Source organism: Lactuca virosa, chromosome 4 (assembly GCF_052849685.1).
Source record: "Lactuca virosa cultivar CGN04683 chromosome 4, Lactuca_virosa_CGN04683_v6, whole genome shotgun sequence".
Classification (NCBI taxonomy): domain Eukaryota; kingdom Viridiplantae; phylum Streptophyta; class Magnoliopsida; order Asterales; family Asteraceae; genus Lactuca; species Lactuca virosa.
Genome location: NC_136429.1, coordinates 46858029 through 46879281, shown reverse-complemented (window position 1 = coordinate 46879281; position 21253 = coordinate 46858029). Strand labels below are relative to the sequence as shown.

The 21253-nt window shown below is 33.4% G+C and overlaps 2 protein-coding genes across 2 annotated transcripts; one reads left to right on the top strand and one right to left on the bottom strand.

Moving 5' to 3' along the window:
* The first annotated feature begins 952 nt into the window (after positions 1-952).
* On the top strand, positions 953-1789 carry LOC145104389 (aquaporin SIP1-2-like). The gene is made up of 3 exons (XM_079041647.1): positions 953-965; positions 1075-1337; positions 1541-1789. The coding sequence occupies exons 1-3, from the start codon at positions 953-955 to the stop codon at positions 1787-1789; spliced, it is 525 nt and encodes a 174-aa protein (XP_078897773.1).
* Positions 1790-3076: 1287 nt separating this feature from the next.
* On the bottom strand, positions 3077-19684 carry LOC145109727 (coniferyl alcohol acyltransferase-like). Its single transcript, XM_079046902.1, has 3 exons — positions 19223-19684; positions 3812-4369; positions 3077-3627 (listed from the first exon to the last, which is right to left on the bottom strand). The coding sequence occupies exons 1-3, from the start codon at positions 19637-19639 to the stop codon at positions 3220-3222; spliced, it is 1383 nt and encodes a 460-aa protein (XP_078903028.1). The 5' UTR covers positions 19640-19684; the 3' UTR covers positions 3077-3219.
* Positions 19685-21253: the final 1569 nt, after the last annotated feature.

Sequence of the window (21253 nt, the reverse complement as noted above, 5' to 3'; positions counted from 1 at the left end):
TTCAATTCTCATGTTCCAAGGGGTGTTCTTGCTGCTTCATGTTCTACAAAGTGATTTCTTTAATTGAGTAATATGATTCATGTTCAAAACTTATTCGTTGTAGATTGTAGTGATGTGCCATTTGGATGCTATTCAAATTTGGAGGGTATAATGGTCCATTTTTGTTGTTCCCAGTTTGTGTATAATACTATCAAGTGGTTCTTTTTTGGTGTTGTAATAGGTTTGTTGTGATTAGTTAAGCTTGTATTTGTAACATCTTATTCCAATCACTAGATGGTGATATGAGGTGGATCTGTGTAAAGTTTCCCTAAATTTTGGATGTTGTAATTCTAAATTTTTGAATGTTTTAATCCTAAATTTTGAATGTTGGAGTTTAGGCTTGTAATATAATGTGGATCTATGTAAAGTTTCCCATATATTTTTATAAGAATTAAGTTGCCAAATGCAATATTTTTTTGTTAAAGGTACCCTATATTCTTAAGATTAATGTTATATTTATTATTTTTTTTTAATAATTTTTGCATAGTTAATGGTCCCCGATTAATCCCCAGATTAATCCTCGCCTAGGCGATTAATCCCTTGACCCCAATCCACTGCCGAGGTACCGTCGAACGATTTCTGCAACCTTGATATATATATATATATATATATATATATATATATATATATATATATATATATATATATATATATATAGAGAGAGAGAGAGAGAGAGAGAGAGATAGGTTCAGGTGTTTAAAGTAAGTATTGTGTTATTGTATGCATAAATATGGGCCAATCAAAATTTAAAATAAAAATAAATAAATAAATAAATAAATAAGGGTAAATAGGTAATTTGATAATTACTTTCCACAGATAATATCCTATAATTAAGGTAACAATTGACTTAGTTTTCTCCACCCATCGTCTTTTAAAACCGTAACCCTAATCAACCCTTTTTGACAACGACCCCATGGACACTCTCTGTAATGCTCTTACTTGAAGTGCTAGAACAAGCGGCAAGGACAGAAACCTTAGCAACTGAATCGATGCACCCGCCTCATTCAATTACCAGTGTTGGATGACTTCGAAGAGGCGGCGTCGACACCAGCAATCAGCAGACGCAACACAGCACAGCAGGGCGCAGGCGGCAACAAACCTTCAGTCTTCTCTCTGTCTTCTCTTCTGTTCTTCTTTCGATGGGTGCCGGAGGGCTGGCTTCCATCGTGTTTGGATTGATTGCTGATGCCTTCAGCGGCGCTAGCTTCAATGCGATCGGTACAATTGCGTTTAGTATCGCCAGTGCCGGTGGCGACGATGATACACTCATGTCCACCGCCGTCCGCTTTCCTGCTCAGGTAATTTAACCAAAAATTACTTTTCATAGACGTGATTTTTGAGGAATTAAGGGTTTCCAATTCCCCAAATTGTTAGGTTACAGTTGAAATTGCGAAAACAGATCGTTACATTCAACTATGAATAGTGCAGAATTGGATTAGTATTTGTTGATTATTGGTGTTAAACATGTAAAAATAGTGTTTGGTTTCTGAATTGTTGACAGACGATTGGTGCAGCCGGTGGTGTGATGTCTCTTTTGGAGTTGATGCCATTAGAGTACAAACATCTGCTAGAAGGACCTACTCAAAAAGTAGATTTGCATACCGGAGCCATTGCTGAGGGAGTTTTGACTTTCGTTATCACTTTTGTTGTTCTCTTGATGATCATCAAGGGTCCTAACAACTTGTTCTTGAAGAATTGGATGCTTTCCATGGCAACTATGGTGGTGAGGCATCATCATCAAGGGTCCTAAAAAATAGATCTTAACTTTTTTCATCAAAGAAAATGAAGTGAGTTTTTTTCGAAAAAAAAAGTTCGTTTTTTATATATCATCATGGATCTCTATGGAAAGAGGACGAAAAATCGTGAACAACGGTATATTCGGTTTTTTTTTGATAAAAAACATGGCCTAAAAAAAATTTAAACGAAAAAAAGTGGTGAGTTTTTTGTAAATGGTGGATTTTTTGGTATAATCCGGTATGTGTGTGCACGCTCACGATTGGTTCCTTGGTTAATTATGGTACTCTATTGAACCTCACCCTATATATATCATGCTATCCTTTTGAAGATCATTTTCATATCCTATGTTTTTATACCGATTCGTACCAAGAAATCAATCATCCAATATTGATCATTTTCTGATGATAGGATCGTAAAGTCTTTTGATATAATAATCGTAATTGTGATTTTACCTTCATTGGTTAGATCCATTACTTTATTGTTTGACTTTAATGAAACTTTGACATTATTATTGTTTTCAGATTAAAAGCATTAAATAATTTCCAGTAAATTTGAATATATGTGTATTATATATGGATAATTGAATTTAGTTTAATATGTTTGATATAAATAAAAAAACAGGTAAATAAATAAAAAAGAAACTCAAAATCAAAGCTTATACTAATAAGTTAGTAAGTACAAATTTTTGATGTATGTATTTTCCATTTCCCTATAATAATAAGTTAGTAACGAATATTTTTGGTGTATATATTTAATTTCTATTTAATTTGCTAAATTGTATTGCGATTTCCTCGTAGGCATTTAGAAATTAAATAGAAAATAGCTTCAAGTCTTCAACAACGAAATGTGTAACATTGTAGTTTTTATTTATTTATTATTTTTTTTATAAAGTTTTAATGTTTAAGGCTAGCCGGATTTTGTGACGAGATGTTTCCAGAGGCCGGTCTATAGACGGCATTCTAAAATGATAGTTCGAAACTTTTAGCGATCACTTGTCATCATTGGATATCTAAGCATAGACTTGTGTACCTTCAACGATGACATTAATGTTTGTGGTTGCACCAGGGTTGATTTTTTTGTAGTGTTATATTCAGGGGCGGACCTTAGTAGAGCCCGGGGGGTCCCGAGCCACTGCTTCAATTCCGGGACGTAGTGTATAAAAAAAATTGTTTTTTGGTTTAGGTGCACCGGCATAAAATACGAGTGACACCCCTACTAAAACATTTTGCGTCCGCCACTGGTTATATTATACAAAAAAACTACTTTTTAAATAAGGATAAGGTTAAAATACACACTTTCTAATTATTGAGAACAAATCCAAACCACACAAGCAAACACAACATAGTTAACGTTTGCAACGTCAATTTAGGAGGTATGAATAAAGTAGTTTTTCCAAACTAAAACATCAATCCAACACAGTCCTAAAGAATTATGTAACTTGAGTTAAAGCTTGAGATAATCAACGTTCAATGGCTTCAACACGTCACTAGCATCTACCTCGATGTAGTTTATGTGTTTCAGTGGCAAATGCATGTAAACAATCCAATCCTCGTCGTTGACTGGTCCAGGAATTATCATCACGAAAAAGTCCGTCCTTTCAGACGGTATATGACATGATCCAAAAGCCACCTTACCCCACCCGAAATCTATTCTGTTCATGGTGTGAAACCTTTGTCCTGCTGACACCATCACTGACATCTCTTCACCGGCAAATTCCTTCGATATCAGTGGTTGTGGCCGTTTTTCTGCCACCCAATCTATCAGCTCCAGGAAATGCTCTTTGTTAGTTGCAGTCTGCAAGAACTCATGAACCTCCAAAGCAACATCAGCCAAAGACATCCCCCTTAACTCCTAACTTGTCAAAAAAACCGAGTCAAAATTAAAATATATAATAATATTCATAACTTAGTTGTAAAAGAATCATTGTAGTTGAAAAAATTCAAAACGAACATGATTTGCAAATTATAGATTTTTACGATTGAGAAATCAAGAACAAAAAGAATCCCTAGTGGTGACACATGTTTAAATTTATTACCTGTGCTTTTTTCGACCCATACGGCATTGATAAAACATTACCAAAGTAAGAAGCCATCAGTTTTTCTTTCTCTTCTCCACCCCCCTCACTCAGCCTTCTCCTTCCATCGACTGGAACAGCCATGTTACACACTGCGTTGTGCTTCCTGGAGTCTTCCACGCTCAATGCAAATTTCTTCCACAAGAAGGAGGTAAATGCCTTTACCTTTGACCTCATGCATCCATTTTCACTTGCCAACAGTTGTAGCCTTTTAATTTGCTCACCTTCAACGTAGTATATGCGATTAACGAGTAAATGGTCTCCATCATCATCATTTTGGTCATTTACAGTCTTGGATGGGGGTAAAAAGGGTGCAAACACATTGTCAATAGATGACGAATAAATGGGTGGACGCCTCGGATTGAGATATGATCTTTCAAGTGAGGGAAACATAGACGGAGTTCCAGTACGAGTTATGTCTGCCCATGATGAGATAAACATGTCAGCCGAGTACCCATCCACTATCCTATGGTCAAAAATGCACCCTATCACTATGCCTCCACATTTTAACTCAGTAACCTGTAATTATGATTTAGGCAATGCTGTTAGAATCTAGTTTGTATTAAAAAAATATTTTACAAGCCAATCTGAAAAAGGAAATACAACAGAGTTATTAATTTAAATGGTTAAATATATAAGGCTACATAATCATGTATTGTACAAGTTAATTGAATATCGAAATGTTTTCCACATTTTCTTATAAGATAATAATACACAAAAGGGAGAATTTCATCTAAAGCAACTACACTAGAAAAAAGTATTGAATCAAATTCCCAGTCGGAAAATCCATTACCTACCTTTGATTTAAAAAGTGTGATAAAAGGACGTGAGTAATTATTACCAACATCCTCAACAATATAGGCTATCTAGTATGGTAGAGGAAAGCACGTGTGACATTCGATGTGTCACCTCTACTCACGTGTGAACACCGCCCCAAATGAGTGTAGGTGTGTTGTGATGTGACGCTCTACGCGCGAAGACAACCAATGAGCAAGTAGCTTTGCAAACGACCAATAAGATTCTGTTAAATGTGACTCGAGCATTTGAAGCACTCTCATGGAGCATTTAGAGCATTCTCATTGAGCATTTGGAGCATTCTAATGGAGCATTTGGAGCACTTAGATCTCAATGGATCACTTGAGGTTCATGGAGCAAGTGACAAAGGAACGGATCATCTAAGATGGCTTTGGATTATCTGATAATGGAACAGATCAATTGACAAAGGAAAAAATCTTCCAAAAGGGGGTTTGGAGCAACTTGGAGTGGCTTGGAGCAAATTGGAGTGGCTTGGAGCAACTGGGAGCAACTTGGAGCAACATCGAGCAACATGGAACAACATGGAACATCATGTTGTGCCATGTAGAAGGAAGTTGCGCCATCCTTGGGGACGTTGTGCCAAATGATAGCATGATGCACCATCATGTCTGAAGTTGCGCCAAGGTAATGTTGAGCCAAGGAGATGTTGACCCATGAGGTGATGTTGCTCCATCAAGAAGGGAAGTTGCGTTATGAGGAGATGTTGCGCCATCATGGACCATCTTGGTACATGATGCACTATCTTGATTCCTTTGTTGTTCCATATTGATCCATGTATGCTTAGAAGATGATTGCTCAATAAATACACCATGTTGTGCCACCGTGATGTATGTTTGGCCATTAGTGATCATGATGATCCACCTCTGCATCATGTTGCTCCACTATGGTCAAGGTGGTCCATCATGTGTGTTGTTGATGCTCATGGGTTGTATGACATGAAAAAATGTATTAGAAGATGTTGCATGGCAGATTGTGATTGGTTGACACCATTCATGGGTGTAACACCTGTTATGTCAAGGTAAATTCTTAGCCATTTATTTCTTGTATTTCGACTTAAGACCCTAGTATGTTGGGCATACATAAGGTACGTCGGGTGTGTTGCACTTTGAAGAAGAAGCCTTGTAGAAATTAACCCTTGTGCGTGTTTTGGTGTGTGTGTTGCACTTTGAAGAATAAGCCTTGTAGAGGAGTATTAATCAAGTGGAAGCATGTAGATCCAGAGGTTATTCACTCTTTTCCAGCTTATTTTATTGGAGGTATAAAGCTTCTATCTTGATGACTCTATGTGTTAGATCTGGTCTAGGGCTTGTTTTGAAACATATTATGGTCCCTTGAGTCATCCTTGTGAGTATGAGCTACTCAAGGAGCTTAGAATGTTAGATTCTAGCATTTCTGATGTTGTTAGTGCATAAAAATGTCATCTTGGTGGGTTATGATGAACCATGCAAAGGTTGGTGTTCATTCAATGTGGGATAAAGTGTTTAGGTTGGGTTTTGGAACTTATTAAGCCATGAAAAAGCATATAGATTGCAGCTTTATGGCTTAATACGTTTTATTGGACTTAGATCTGAAGTTGGATGTTGGGTCTTAAAGCATTAAGACCTTAATAGAAAGATTAGGTCATTGATGTGTACGTCGGGTGTAAGTCTAAGTACGTTGCATGTACTGCGTCTTGGCCCCGTAAGCTTCTCCTTTTGAATCTGTAGTATGCGGGGCGTAGGAAAAAGTACATTAGCCGTACTCTCTCAGAACACCCATTTTGGGCTTTTTGTTTTTGGGCTACCTTTGGCTTTAGGGTTTTGGGCCCTTAGTGGCCATGAGTCCTTCTGATTTGGGCCTTTATGGATTGGGCCCATATAAGCCCTTGAGTATCTTTTGGACTTTGGGCTGGTTTGGGTTTGGACCTCTATATGTTAGGCCCAATAAGAGAAGGGTAAAACAGTCTTTTACCCTTAGGAGTCGGGATTAAGGATTTGGACTCCTAGTTTGTGTTAATGACCTAATTTCTAATTAGGGTTATATTATTTGTGATTTGGTGTGGGGATTTTCGATTCAGCAACCCGAGTGTGATTTTTTTTTATCTTCAGACTGAGGTGAGTTCCTTCACTGTACTCGTGGGTCGAAGGCACCAATGCCGGCCCATTGGATTATGTTTTTAGGATGATCTTTGTCTTTGTGACACTTACTGTTATGTCTGTGTGTGCTTGTTGTCTTTATGACTCTTGCTGATATGAATGTATGCTAGTTGTATAGGGTGAAATAGACTCGATACAAGTTGAAAGAGATCGAAGGGGGTGAAATATACCTAGTACCGATTGAAAGAGACCGAAGGGGGTGAAATAGATCATTTACCAGTTGAAAGATACCGAAGGAGGTGAAATATACCCAATATCGGTTGAAGGAGACTGAAGGGGGTGAAATAGACCCAGTTATGTATTGTTTGTTATGTATGTATGGTATGGGGTATTTTGAGGAAGCTCACTAAGATTTGTGCTTATGGTTTTCAGTTTATGTTTCAGGTACTTCCAACTTGAAAGGGAAGGGCCCAGCCTGATCGCACCGCATCCGCCCATGTTTTTCCTCATTTTGTGATTTTAGGATTTTGTACTCTAATGACTTTTCACTATGTCATACTTTTTCCACAAATTTTTTGTACAACAACAGCTACCATTCCAGTATTGGTAGACCTCCCTCTGAATTGATTTACGGAAGGAAGTGTCGAACGCCCATATGTTGGGGGAAAATCGGCCATCGAGTTATGGGGAGCACTGATGTTGTGATCAAACCCACCAAACTCATCCAACAAGTACGCGAAAGGTTGAAGACTGCCCAGAGTTGGCAGAAGAGTTATGCAGATCGACGAAGATTGAATCTTGAGTTCCTAGTAGGAGACCTAGTATTACTTAAGGTTTCACCTTAGAAAGGTGTTATTAGGTTCCGGAAGAGGGGCAAGCTAGGCCCTAGGTATATTGGACCCTTTCGAGTCATTGCTCGAGTGGGCAAGGTTATCTATCGTTTGGATCTACCAGAAGAGTTAATTCAGATCCATAACACCTTCTACATCTCCTAATTAAGAAAGTGCATTACGGGTGAATCCGTAATTGTATCATCGGAAGACATTTGCGTAGACGAGCGTCTGAACTATGTGGAGAAGCCGGTGACGATCTTGGATAAGAAAACAAAGACCTTGCGTAATATGGTAATCAACTTAGTAAAGGTTCAGTGGCAACACCGAAAAGGATTAGAATGGTCATGGGAGCCAGAAGAAGAGATAACGAGCAACTACCCAAAGTTATTTAGTTAGATTTTGGGGACAAAATCCTTATAAGTGGGGGAGTGTTGTAACACCCGATTTTATCGTTTTTATAAATATTCACGACTAACAGAAATTCAAATTTTAGATATATAACTCGTTATCCTTAGTAATATAAACAAAAGTCGTAGTTCTTGTTAAAGCGAATTTGTGCGTATACAGAACGTCCAAATCTGACTTCAAGAGAGGAAGTTATGATTTTCTAAGTTTCAGCGCAGTAGTGTGCACACATATATCAACTTTTAGAAAGGTAGATTATTAGGCACAATAATCTAAACGATAATCGAACATCTCGTTCAAAGGAGTCTGTCGATGTAAAGAACATCGAGAACGGAGTCCGTATATAGGAGTTTTGCTTTCTGCAGTGATCTCTAACAGGCTAAGCCTATCAAAAATATAATTTTTTTATAGATTGAGAGTTAGCTATTGAAGTCTACAGGAAATTTGTAGATCTTGTCAAGAGCTTTCCGTCAATATAAAGAACGTCGAAAACGGAGCTTGTATGAAGAAGTTATGCAATTTTAAAAATCTAGAAAATTGGGTGCGAGCAATGCGCGACGCGCGGTAATGACATGGCGGCACCAGAGGGCGCCATGTGGCAAGCCGACTCTTCCTTTCCACCAAGAGGCACGATTATGTGACACAATACGGGCGTGACACGTGGCACCATGAGAGTGTGACACGGTTCACCTTCTAGAACGATGAGGTGGGCAAACCGGTGAGCGACATGTGGCTAGCAAGCGCAAGAGCAAGCGCAAGAGCCAGCACAACCCTGGTGTGTGGCGCGCCTCCAGGATGTGCGCGGCACGCTTCCTGCTGCAGTATATGTATCCCTCATTTTCACTTCATTTACTCACCCATTCATCCAATTTCCCTCTAGCCTTCATTGAGTTTGACTTTTGGGCTTTTCTTGAGAGTGTTTAGTAAAGTTTTGAGGGTTCGAGGTGTTCGGAAAGTAGAACTTTCGGTCTCGCAGTACGGTCCGCTTAATCTCCCGGTTTTCACTTTAATCTCGATAAGTTAAGCTACACTCTCCCATTTTCAGTGTAACTTATATTTGTAGTAATGCGTCGTTGTTATGGACCTATAAATAAGATCAATCAGTAATTGCAATTCAAAATGTTGATTAATCTACTTACGGGAGAGGTGTCTAGAATGGTCACGTTTGGTTGGTTATTGGATTTCAGAAAAGCTATATGCCAAAATGATCCTGGCTCTCAACGGTCCTGCCTGGCTGACCCCATCTGATAGAGCTATCAGTATTCCTTAGGATTAGTTATAGATCTAGCCTTATTTACTAGACTCTCTTAGAATCTTATAAGTTACAGTACTATAGGTTAATACTTAATAGGCTCGTTGCATGTCAGTAGGATCGTCCGGTTTGTTATCGATCTTCGAAGTAACCGTTCAAGTGAGTTCTTATCACTATATTGTATACTCCAGTATGTATCCTCTGTATGTTAGGATATAGGTACCCTACACTAGGATAGTTAGTTGCATGTTATATCGAATGTTGCTATATGTATGTTGATATGTGTGTGGAGTTGAGGGCACACCAACCCTATGCTGAAGGCCAATAGACTCCGACAGACTAGCTTTATGCTAATGAATCGTAAGCACGGGCTGAGTACCTCACATACACTAACTAACTGAAACCAAACAGAATTGCTTAAAAACCGAACCGAACTGAATTATATAAAGACGGATAACTACGGTTTGGTTCACGGGTAACCGTTAAATAGAAAAATTCAGAATCAGTAGAAAACTAAATATAAACCAATTATACATTAAAAAAATTGTTCAACTAGCGAGTAAAGTAAACATGAAGTTCGATCTGTCGATTATGAATTTTGTGTGGGTCATTAGGCCCTATCATATTTACCAGCTAACTATCAATTTGAATTTTTTTGAAAAGCTGATAAGGTCTATATATTTATATATATATATATATATATATATATATATATATATATATATATATATATATATATATATATATATATATATACACACGGTTATGGTATCTGCGAATATCTAAATATCCAAACAGAAACCGACTTATGCTACTCAATTTTTTTCGGTTTGGCTTGCTTTTGCGCACCCCGAGTTCAAAAGGAAGATAAACTCTCTTTCTCTCTCTCTCTCTCTCTATATATATATATATATATATATATATATATATATATATATATATATATATATATATATATATATATATATATATATATATATTCACACAATAGATAAATGTTTACAAATGAACCTAAGTCTCTCTTTCTATATATATATATATATATATATATATATATATATATATATATATAAAGAAAGACTTAGGTTCATTTGTAAACATTTATCTATTGTGTGAATGTATAACTAATTTTAGACCAATCAATAGATAGTGACATTCTAGAAAATTAATTAATTAATTACTCAAACTAATAAGTCTATATTTATGGAATGAAACCTCGTGTCTGCTTCTTGCTCTTTATCTCTACCCTTAATCTCCGTCGTCTTCACAACCATTTTGTATCTCGCTTTGCTCGTCACTGTTGTCCATATTCCAGATCGAAGACTCCTACTTTCATCCCTCTTCTTTTTCCCACAAATCGGTAATTGTTGGCGTTAAGTGTATATTTCGAGCTACACATCTTCTGTAAGGGGGCAGACCGAAGAAGACGAGATCGGTGGAGATTCCTTCAATGGTAAAAAAAAATACTTTATACATCCATATAGTCTCGATTAATGGTCGTTCTTGTTTATGAGAGTTTCCCCCAACTTAAAAGGCCGTCGATTTTTTATGCTCTCACCTCCAAAGTTTTTATCTCTCGAAAAGCCCTTGCCCAACTAATTTTATCGAATTTTGTTATGCATTTTTATTGTGAAGCAAGTTTTTTGGTTCTCTTCTAGGTGCAATTCGAGTTAGGTTTAATTCCATTTATGGTATAATGTTTTTGTTGTTTAACAAATTTTGGGGTTTAATTCAATTATGGGTTTAACGTTTTTGTCATTTAATTTGATTTAGGGCTCAAATTTTTGTTGTTTAATGAGGAGGCATGGTGTTATGATACAGAGGATAGTAAGATACATAATTGAAGGCCCATGTCTACTTAATTGGGGAACGAATCTATACTTTTGCATCTACTAAATCTGAGGTTGCTGATACTTGCTTTTGACTTGGTTATTGTGTTCCTTGGTCATGATAAGTTTATTTAAAGTGTCAATGGAATGAGAATGGCTTTTCTAATAAACCGCGGAATAAGATACCTTCCAATTCAATAAAAGCTCTCAAGAAATTCATCAAAAAATTCCTCCAATGACTAATCATCCTATCACCAATGTTATGTAACAGGTATGTGTTGCTTCTTTCTATTCAAAAAAAATTATTCTTTGTCATATGTTTCCTTCATTGTTACATATGAATCAATGGAACACGTTTGTTTAATAAAACGCCTAAATGAAATCCATTTTTATTTTCCAAGTTTGAAAATCTTATTACTTAGGCTTATTACTTTGCCAACATGAATTCCTTATGATGTGTTACAACAATTCAATATGCTATATTTTTGTTGCATGAATGTAACAAAGATACTTTCTGTTAACAAGTTATGAACAAAGATAACATCTACCAACAAGTTATGAATCTATACTAAGTTATGAATCTATACCACCTAAATGATCCAAAACTTCACTTTATGTCACACACTGCAAGAACAATACAACATATGCATGTTTGTATTAACAATGTTATGTTATTCTTTAAGAATTTATTTTATTTCTTTCATGTATTATTCTTAAGAATGTATTTTATTTTTTTCAAAAATGTTATTCTACAAGAATTTTAGTTATCTAATAATATGTAATTCCTTATTCTTTATGAATGTCATTTATTTTTTCAAGATTGTACCTATTATTCTTAAAAAATATAATATATGAACTAGTACTTATGACATTACTCAAGAATAAGAATCATAAGAATGAAGACGATCAAAACAATTTTCAATAAAAACTTATTCTTCAAGAATAAGAATAATTTAGAATGGAAACCCAATTATATTACTGGGAACATCCAAAGCAATCTCCAATAAAAAATATATATATATATATTTTAAAAAAAACGAGAATGATAAGAATGGAAATTAAATTCTACAAACGTATAAAAAAAGTTAATTTGTATTTCTAAATTTTATTATTATTATTAATTAATTTTATTTAATTTCCAAAAATACATGTAATTTTCATTTCTCTCTCTTAATAAAATGTCATATTTGTCTTTATAACTAATTAAGTGTAGTTATATAGTAAATGTTAGTTGATGTTATTACCATGTATCCTAAGATCATATCCCTTCATTTATTTTAATCTAATGGCTAGAATTTGGTCACACATTCACACAATACTTGTGATTCACATTTGATCCTAGACTTATATATATATATATATATATATATATATATATATATATATATATATATATATATATAGAGAGAGAGAGAGAGAGAGAGAGAGAGAGAGAGATCTTATAGAGGATGTTATTCAAATGAATATGGTTGAAGATAAATCATATATCTTGAACCATATTCATTGGAAACCCTCCAACCTTTCACCTTATGCTACTTAATGATTATTTTATTGAAATGTTTTTGTGTATAAAAGAAGCATTTGGCCGTCTTTTGTTTTTTTTTTATTTTTTTTTTAATTTTCGTTATCTATATTGTATGAAAATGAAGTAGTTTGAAATATGTTTGTTTTCTTTTTTCTTTTATTATTTTGGTTAAATTCCATTTAAAGTTTATTGTCTATATGAGCCAATCCAAAAGTTTTTGATATTTAGAGATAATGAATAATTGTGTCAAGGTTGTATATTATTGGCAAAAAAAAGTGTTGTCAATTTTAATATGTGTTGTCAATTTTAATATGTGAAAGTGTGTTGTCAGTTATAGGTGAAGGTTGAATATTTAAAGATAAAAGAAAAGTGTTGTAGATTTTGATGTTTTTGAATTGTGGTATGAATATAAATGTGTTTGAAGTGTGTTTTTGAAAGAAAAATGAGATATAGTATTGACTTTTAATGGGTTATGTTCATATTGATGAAATAAATACAATACATAACATGGAAAAAATATATAAATTTTATATGTTTGAATTGTTTTTCAAACAAAGAAATAAGATAACAAGTACAAAATTTTGCAATAAAAACTATATTTTATTGTTATTCTTCACATTGATGATCAAAAATTGTGTTGCGATGAAAAGAACAATATGTTGACTACATTATTAGTTTGTGTAAATTAATTCAAAATGTGATTATTATAATACCCTTAAAACATTCTTATATTTTTTAAGAATCGTGGTTTAAAAAGTTTCCACATATTTAAGGTATTTCAAAAATCCTGGATTTCAAAGGCCATAAAAATATATTTTAAGCCCTTTTGAATTTAATATCTTATATTTATTTATCCATTTATGTGTAAATGGTGTCATGCATTGCATATGTACATTTGTAAGGTAATATCATTTATTATGATTTGATTCAACTGTCCTTTTTTTTTCCTAAAAGATATTATAATTAAATACAATACAATACAAACAACAATTATTATTTAAAGGCAAATCAACACTTTTATGAAAATTAGTTATCATCATTTGAATTCCATTCTTGGATAAAAAAACATTATTGTTTTTTCACTGTGTATTTGTTATTGTAATTTAATGCACATAAATGTTATTAACTTTTTGAACACGAAATCATATATGTACAAAACATAGTTTTTATGAAAATTGATTATCATCATCTGAATTTCATTCTTGGATAAAAACATTATTGTTTTTTTTTTTCAATTTGTGTGTTATTATAATTTAATACATATAAATGTTATTAACTTTTTTGAACACAAAACCGTATACATACATAACTTAGGTTTTTAATAAATGGTTTTAAGGTTTTTCTTACATAATATTTAGTCTATATATTATATGATTATATTATTCGTTTAATTTACTAAACATAATTTTAATATATTAATCTTATTTATTTAATACTCATAAGTATCAATTAAGTGTTACGAATAAAAAACCTCATTGGTTGTAGTGATTTCTTTATAAATAACATTTAATTAGAATTTGGAAAGTTTGAATATTAAAATAGAATTTCAATGCAATTAATAACTTTTTATTACATCAATGTGGCTAAAGATATATATTTCAGTTACTCTTACCAACACTAACTTAAATAATCACCATTTATATAATAACCTACGCCCTTATACAATTTGTCTTATATAAATAATACACATAGAATATGGACACGCATAATTAATTTTTGAAACATGCGCAATGCGCATGTATTTGCCTAGTATATATAGGTTAGAGACATGTGTATTACACGGATTGACAACTTAGAAAATCAAACTACATTGCTAAAATATGAAAAAAATACAATACTAAAATATGACGAAATATAAAAAAAGTATATGAATGAATATGAAAGAATATGAAAGTAATATGATGAATATATATGAAATATGGATTTTATAATCTTCATTTGTTTCTATTCAAAAGTTATACTTTTAATGTAGAACAATAGTGTACTTTAATAAATGTATAAACAAAAAACCACATATACACGGAGAAATAGCAAGACTTTAAAAGTATAGTGTTAAAATAGTAAAATGTAACATCCAGAATTTCAGGTATAGTTCTTTAACCTTGCGACTTTGTAGTTTTGGGATTTTTTTCCATGACCATGACATGGTGGCATCCTAGCCACGACGTGGTGGTGGCTGGAGCTCAAAACCCTAGATTTCGGGCCATGGCCCTCTTTAAAAGAAGTGATGACTAGAGTTTTATCCATCCTCAACCCAGGGGCGGAACCAGGAATATTCATAAGGGGTAGCCCATATTTTTTCTTTCGCCCCTACAAGGAACTGAACTTCAGAAAGAACATCTGATAAATTAAAAAGACTTTCTTTGATAAAATGTCACTACAGCATTTATGCAAACACCTTGTGCGCATATCAATGCTTTTACTAGTATTTAATTATGTAATTTTGTATGAAAGGGGAAAAGAAAGTAAGAGCACCATATACCAACATTACATATAGATTGTATGACTGATGCGTACCTTATTTATGAGTTTTCACTGTCTCATTTGTGTACCTTATTTATGAGTTTTCACTGTCTCATTTGTGAACCTATTAGCATCGTGAGTTTCGGATCATACTGGTAAGTGGCTATCAACCAACCTCCCCTACGTCTGGTGAGAATAGCCACCATAACCTACTAAAACCACCACTGATTCGCTGCACTATACTCACACCTGCAAATCGAAAAAAAAAAGATAAATCTTCGTTCTCTATGTGAATCCCATCAAACCCACGCACCCTTCTCCATCTCGCTCATCAAACCTGCAAGTCGATTAAAGGGAAATAGGTTGAACCTCGTGTTCTTTTGTGCGATTGAAGGGAAAACGAGAGAGACAGCCGATGAAATTTGAATCAGAACAGAAAGAAGACAGATGAGAAATTAATCGATTGCAAGAGAAGGAAGGGGGGCTTGAAGAATAAAACAGCAAAAGTGTGCATATCTCGAATGATTTTGAGGGGTATCCCGGGCTACCCCGGGATCCAATGTGGATCCGCCAGTGCCTCAACCTCCATCACTTCCAAGTTCCTTGAACCATACCCTAATCCCTTATCTTCCATTTCTAAGTTCTTTGTTAGTATTCGTGGTTATTTGAAGGAAGGAAGAAGAGTAGTGGTGTAAATAGATCAGAAAGTTAACATCATTCTATACTCCTTGTGTATATTTCTAGAATTTTGTAAGTCTACAAGCTCTTACCTTTTGTTCATTCTTCTTAGATCTAAGCTTTGTAGCATGTTTCTTCCTATTTGTGTTGGTTTGAATGGTTGGATCCAATAAAGTTGACAACTTTATTGATCCATGAGGTCCCAAGGAGGTTCTATGCTCCAGATCTGAAGTTTTATGTACTTTTTGTTTCAAACATGGGGTTTTGACCCAATTTCTCTTTTTTAGACATAATTTGAGTACATGACATGCATGAGAAGTGCATGTCCATAAAGCAAGGATTTTTATGATGTTCATGAGTGTAAGGAAGCTTTCTAGAAAGTTTAAGTATGGGTCTTAAGAGATTAAGGGCTTAATCCATTAAGTTTTTTAGTTTAAATTCCACGACGTGGTGGCGGGACTCATCACGACTGTTTTGTCGTGTGACAGCCACGACATGGCCAACAGTTGGCATGATGTGGTGACCTCCTGATTTGAATTTGACCATTGGCCATTGACTTTTAACCTTGTTGACTTTTAGTCAAAATGCTAGTTTGGTTGGTAGACTAAGGCTTAAACTTCTGTGATTCATTAGGTGGTGTGTATTACCAGCTTCCCATGTTTGTGAGTTGTGATTTAGTCTACTCTGATTATCAAGGTTAGTCTTCTCATTATATTATGTAGAATGCTAGACTGTCTTTGCGACTCATATATGTATGTTGGGCGGTGCTCGTTATGTATGTTGGGAAGGGCCCGTCATGTATGTTGGTTGCGACCCATATTGGTATGTGGTATCTGGGGAGCTTTGTGCTTACAATTTGATGTTTAAAATATTTCAGGTACTTCTAGTAGCAAAGGGAATGACCCGACATGATTGCATTACATCCTGTAGAGATTTCATACTTTTGTTTGTGATACTCTGATGTTGTTTTTGAAACTATCTAGGGAAAATGGCATAAATGCCCTACAAAGTTTCTAGGGTTGGTCGATTCAGTCCCTAAAGTTTTTGTCGGGCTTTATGGGTCCCTAAACTAGAATACAACCTGCTCTTTTAGTCCCTGTCAACTTGTAATAGTCGGTTGACCATTTAGACCAGAAAAACTTATATTGTACCCTATAAAACCAAAAAAATAAGTTCGGGGACTGAATCGACCAAACGTCGAAACACAAGACATTTGAGCGTCTTAGTGGTCCTTAATGCTTAGTTGATGAAAAAGCTTTACTCCGTTAACTCCGATAACCCTGATTGCACATGAAGAACAGATAGGAACTTACAAAGGGGAAGTTGGCAGAGAAGGGGAAGTTGTACAGCAATGGGCGTCTAGGACGAAGGTTATCTGTATATTTTAAGTTGTTTATTCATTTATTATTATTATTATTATTTTAAGACAATGAACCTCATCCAAAAGCAAAACTTAAAAAAGAAATAAAAAAAAATTGGAAAAGCCACGTCTCAGAATGATAGTATTGAATAAGAAAGTTAACATGTCCATTCTTTATCGATTCTCAAACATTTGGATTTCTTTATTAGATTAATACTAGATTAATAGATATTCAGATTCTAGTCGGTTATGGAGATTACCATGCATGCCTAGAGGCCATAAATGAGAATAAGAGGGGACTTTGGAATGCCGATCCCAATTCCCAAAACATTTTTGTCATGTTTGTTTGTGTTTACTTTAGATATGATAATTTTATAAACATATATTAAGAAGATGTTTGATTAGTATATAAAAGCACAAACAAAGTGTAAATGTAACCTACTTTCATTTGAATTCTTTATAAACGTATTATTTTTTCCGTCAAAGTCGCAAGAAGTTCAAGAACAATAAGGTAACTTCAAATCTTTAACGGTTTCTCCAACATTTTATGGCTCAAACCCCTACTCATGTCTTGTGTCCCTAACTAAAAGAAAAAATGCATTGGTTTCAATATGGTATTTGTTGATGCAATTGGCAAGATAATCCCCGAACTTATTTTTTTGATTTTACAAGGGTACAATGTAAGTTTTTTAGGTCTAAATGGTCACTGTCACATGGTGAACCGACTATTACAGGTTGACAGGGACTAAAAGAGCAGGTCGTATCCTAATTTAGGGATCCATAAAGCCCGGCAAAAACTTTAGGGACTGAATCGACCAACCCTAACTATATTAACAGTTTTAGAAAATAATATTCAAATATTTAATAATTTTGGGACGTTATATAAAAGTTTGGAAGTAGAATATTGAAATAACTGTTTTTTTTTTTTTTTTATTTTGTTCGTAAGTAGAATGGTTTATTACAAATATTTAATTAGGAAAAGATTCGATAGTTAACAATGAAGACTAAGGAACAAATATTTTTTATATAATATATAATGGATATTACAAATACATAACTATAATAACAGTTTTAAAAAATAATATTCAAAATGAAAAAAAAAACATAAATTTACAAATATTTTTTTGTATACAACATTTGATGTTCTATTCATAAGTTTGTCTTCTCTATCTAAAATTAAAAGTTTTAAGTCCTCTACTTTTAACTCTAGATGTTTCAACATAGAATTGTCCATGTGTGGAAACTAGTTGTTTAAAAAGCAAACCAATTTTCGATAGAGATTGCCATTACATTTTATTTATTGTCATCGCAAAATATATATAAGGTGCAAACTATCTTCTTTAAATACATAAATACATACTTATACAAAAGAAATATGATAATTTTTTGATTTATTAAGTATAACAGATAATAGATTTTGAGCTCCTTAGTTATATGGATCGACATTAATTAAATTGATATACCCCCAAACTTTCCTAATATGAAGGGATTGTCTGATTTCTCCACCTTATTATCATTTAAAGCATTTAATCAATTTGAATTTAAATAACCATTATAAAAGAATAAGTGGAATTTGAATAACCTTTATATTTATATAGTCAAATTTATTAAATAAATAATTTATTTAAATTGCATATATTTTTTTGAATTTTATATATAACTTATGAAAATTAAAAACTCATAAAAATTAAAACCTAAAATTATAAGTATTTCATAGTCATAGTTCAGTTTCTTAAGTATCCAAAAGTAAAGAATTTTCATGATAAAAAAACATATAATTATAATTCTGGTCACATTTTAATTTCTAGTGCATATCTAAAAATAAAAATAATCATATGATAAAAGAAAAAAACATATAATTATAATTATGGTCACATTTTATTTGAACACATGTTCATTTCATTTCCAAGTTAATTCCAATATCGTTTGCATCGAGTTTCCATTTTTTTTTAATTAAAGTCACAAATATATGGTTAAAGACTTTGGATAAAATAGTTCTTGACCAGGAAGTCGTTTGTTGGATTATTGTCTCTAATGTAGTACTATTATTTTATGTAATCAAACTCGTTCATGTGTCACCGAACCTTCCTATTAACCGTCTATAGACTTTCTTTTGATTCAATAATAAAACATTACCTGAATAGCTAACGCTGCACGTGATTTCTTTGGCATTAGTCTACCCTCAATGATCTCATTAGGATTGTAAAAATTGAGTTCCTTGAGCTGCAAGTCTGCAGTAGCTGTGATAAAGTCAACGCCTTGATAGTTGCAGTGAATTTGATTCTCTCCGACGGCTTGATTCCATATGATATCGCCGGCGAGGGCGTAGTAGACTGCGAGAGATCGAGATAAGGAAGCTTTGAGGGTGCTTAATACGGTGGAGAAACTTTCATTAGATGTTTTCTTGAAGCAGAAGAAAAAACCAATGTCAAACGGTGGGACAAGCAAGTCTAGATTCGTAAATGGTAACCAATGATCATTCCATGGTTCTTCTACACCCACAACTACATTATCAATCACCTCAACTGTGAAACACATACCACTACTACTCATGAATGGTGAGTAAAAATGTAAGATGGAATGATGGAAAGAGAAAGAGATGTTGGACCAATGCATTAACAAGACAACAAAATATATATATATATATATATATATATATATATATATATATATATATATATATATATATATATATATATATATAGAGTCTTAAAAATACTCAAACTTTAAATAAACTCAATCCATCACTTCATTCTTATTAAACCCTCTAATGATTAGTTTTCTATTATTTTTTTTCTTTATTTTAATAAAACAATATACATTATTTATAAAATTATTTTAATATTTTAAAATCAATTATCGATATTATACAAAATCATATTATTATTTACTGTTGTTGTTTTTATGTATTTATCTTTATTTTTCTTATTTAAAAATACTTGAATTTTTTGAGGTTTTGATTATATTTATTATTTTATTATTATTATTATTATGTATGTCTACATTATATAACATTGTTTTTGTTTTTTTTTTATTTTATTACACACATTCTAATAAAAACTAAGATAACTGTCAATGATCAAATATAATTATTTAATATTATTTTTATTGATGTTTTGTTCGTTTATATGTTTGTTTATATGTTTGTGTTTGTTCGTTTATTTGGTTTTAAAGGGTTTTGTAGTTATTTGTTAAACAAATGATCTTAAATATTAGAATTAAATAGTGGACATTCAAAGAAAAAGATGTAATTCTAAACTTTCATGTTTATTTTTTTCTCTAAACCTTATAGGAAATGCAACAAGACGAAGATTCATTTATTATCTAATTAATTTATTCATCTTGAAAATGACACAACTCAACCAAACCCTCTATTGATCAATGAATTTTTTAATGCATGAAGTCTATTTACGTACATAACTTGTTTTCCCCCTAACAAGTCCACAATCACCATCATCATTATCACCTTTCCTTTTTCCTAATCTCTACTCTTCTTCAAACACAATCAATTCAGAACCACATTGCATTCAATGTTGTCTCATGCTATCAAAAATTGTGGTGACGATTTTACTATCAACTAATCATTTGAATGTATCTGAAATTTATACATGTACTAACGGGTTCAAAGTGTGATTTGAATGTATCTCGAATACGATTAGGCCTGCCCCAAGTGTGACCCGAGCCCACCACCCCAAAGGGCCCAAAACTAAGTTTAGGTAGCATAGCTGTTAGCACACATGCAGGGGCTGACCTAGGGGTGGTCCACGGTGGCACCGACAACCCCTAACTTTTCCGGCAACAGTGGAAAAATTTTTGAAAATTTTTGAAATTTTTATTTTTTATACTACCGTGCAACCCCTACTGTAAAATCCTACGTCCGCCCCTGCACACATGGAATAATAGGAATTTTGTTGGCTCAAAATAAACAAATATGACTTCTTGGAAAACTTCTATTGATCTAAATCGAGATTGGAACGTGAGTAGATATGTGAAGTCGTTGCATTGGAATTTAGAAGTCGAAAATCAAAGAAAGGTGGGTGCAACGTTATAAAAGAGAAATGCTCATAAACTGTAGATTACTAAACTGAATATCCTCAACATTACAATGGTGGAAGCCTATACAGATAGAAATCTGTGACCAATGACTTCCATCCTAGCTGGGAAGAG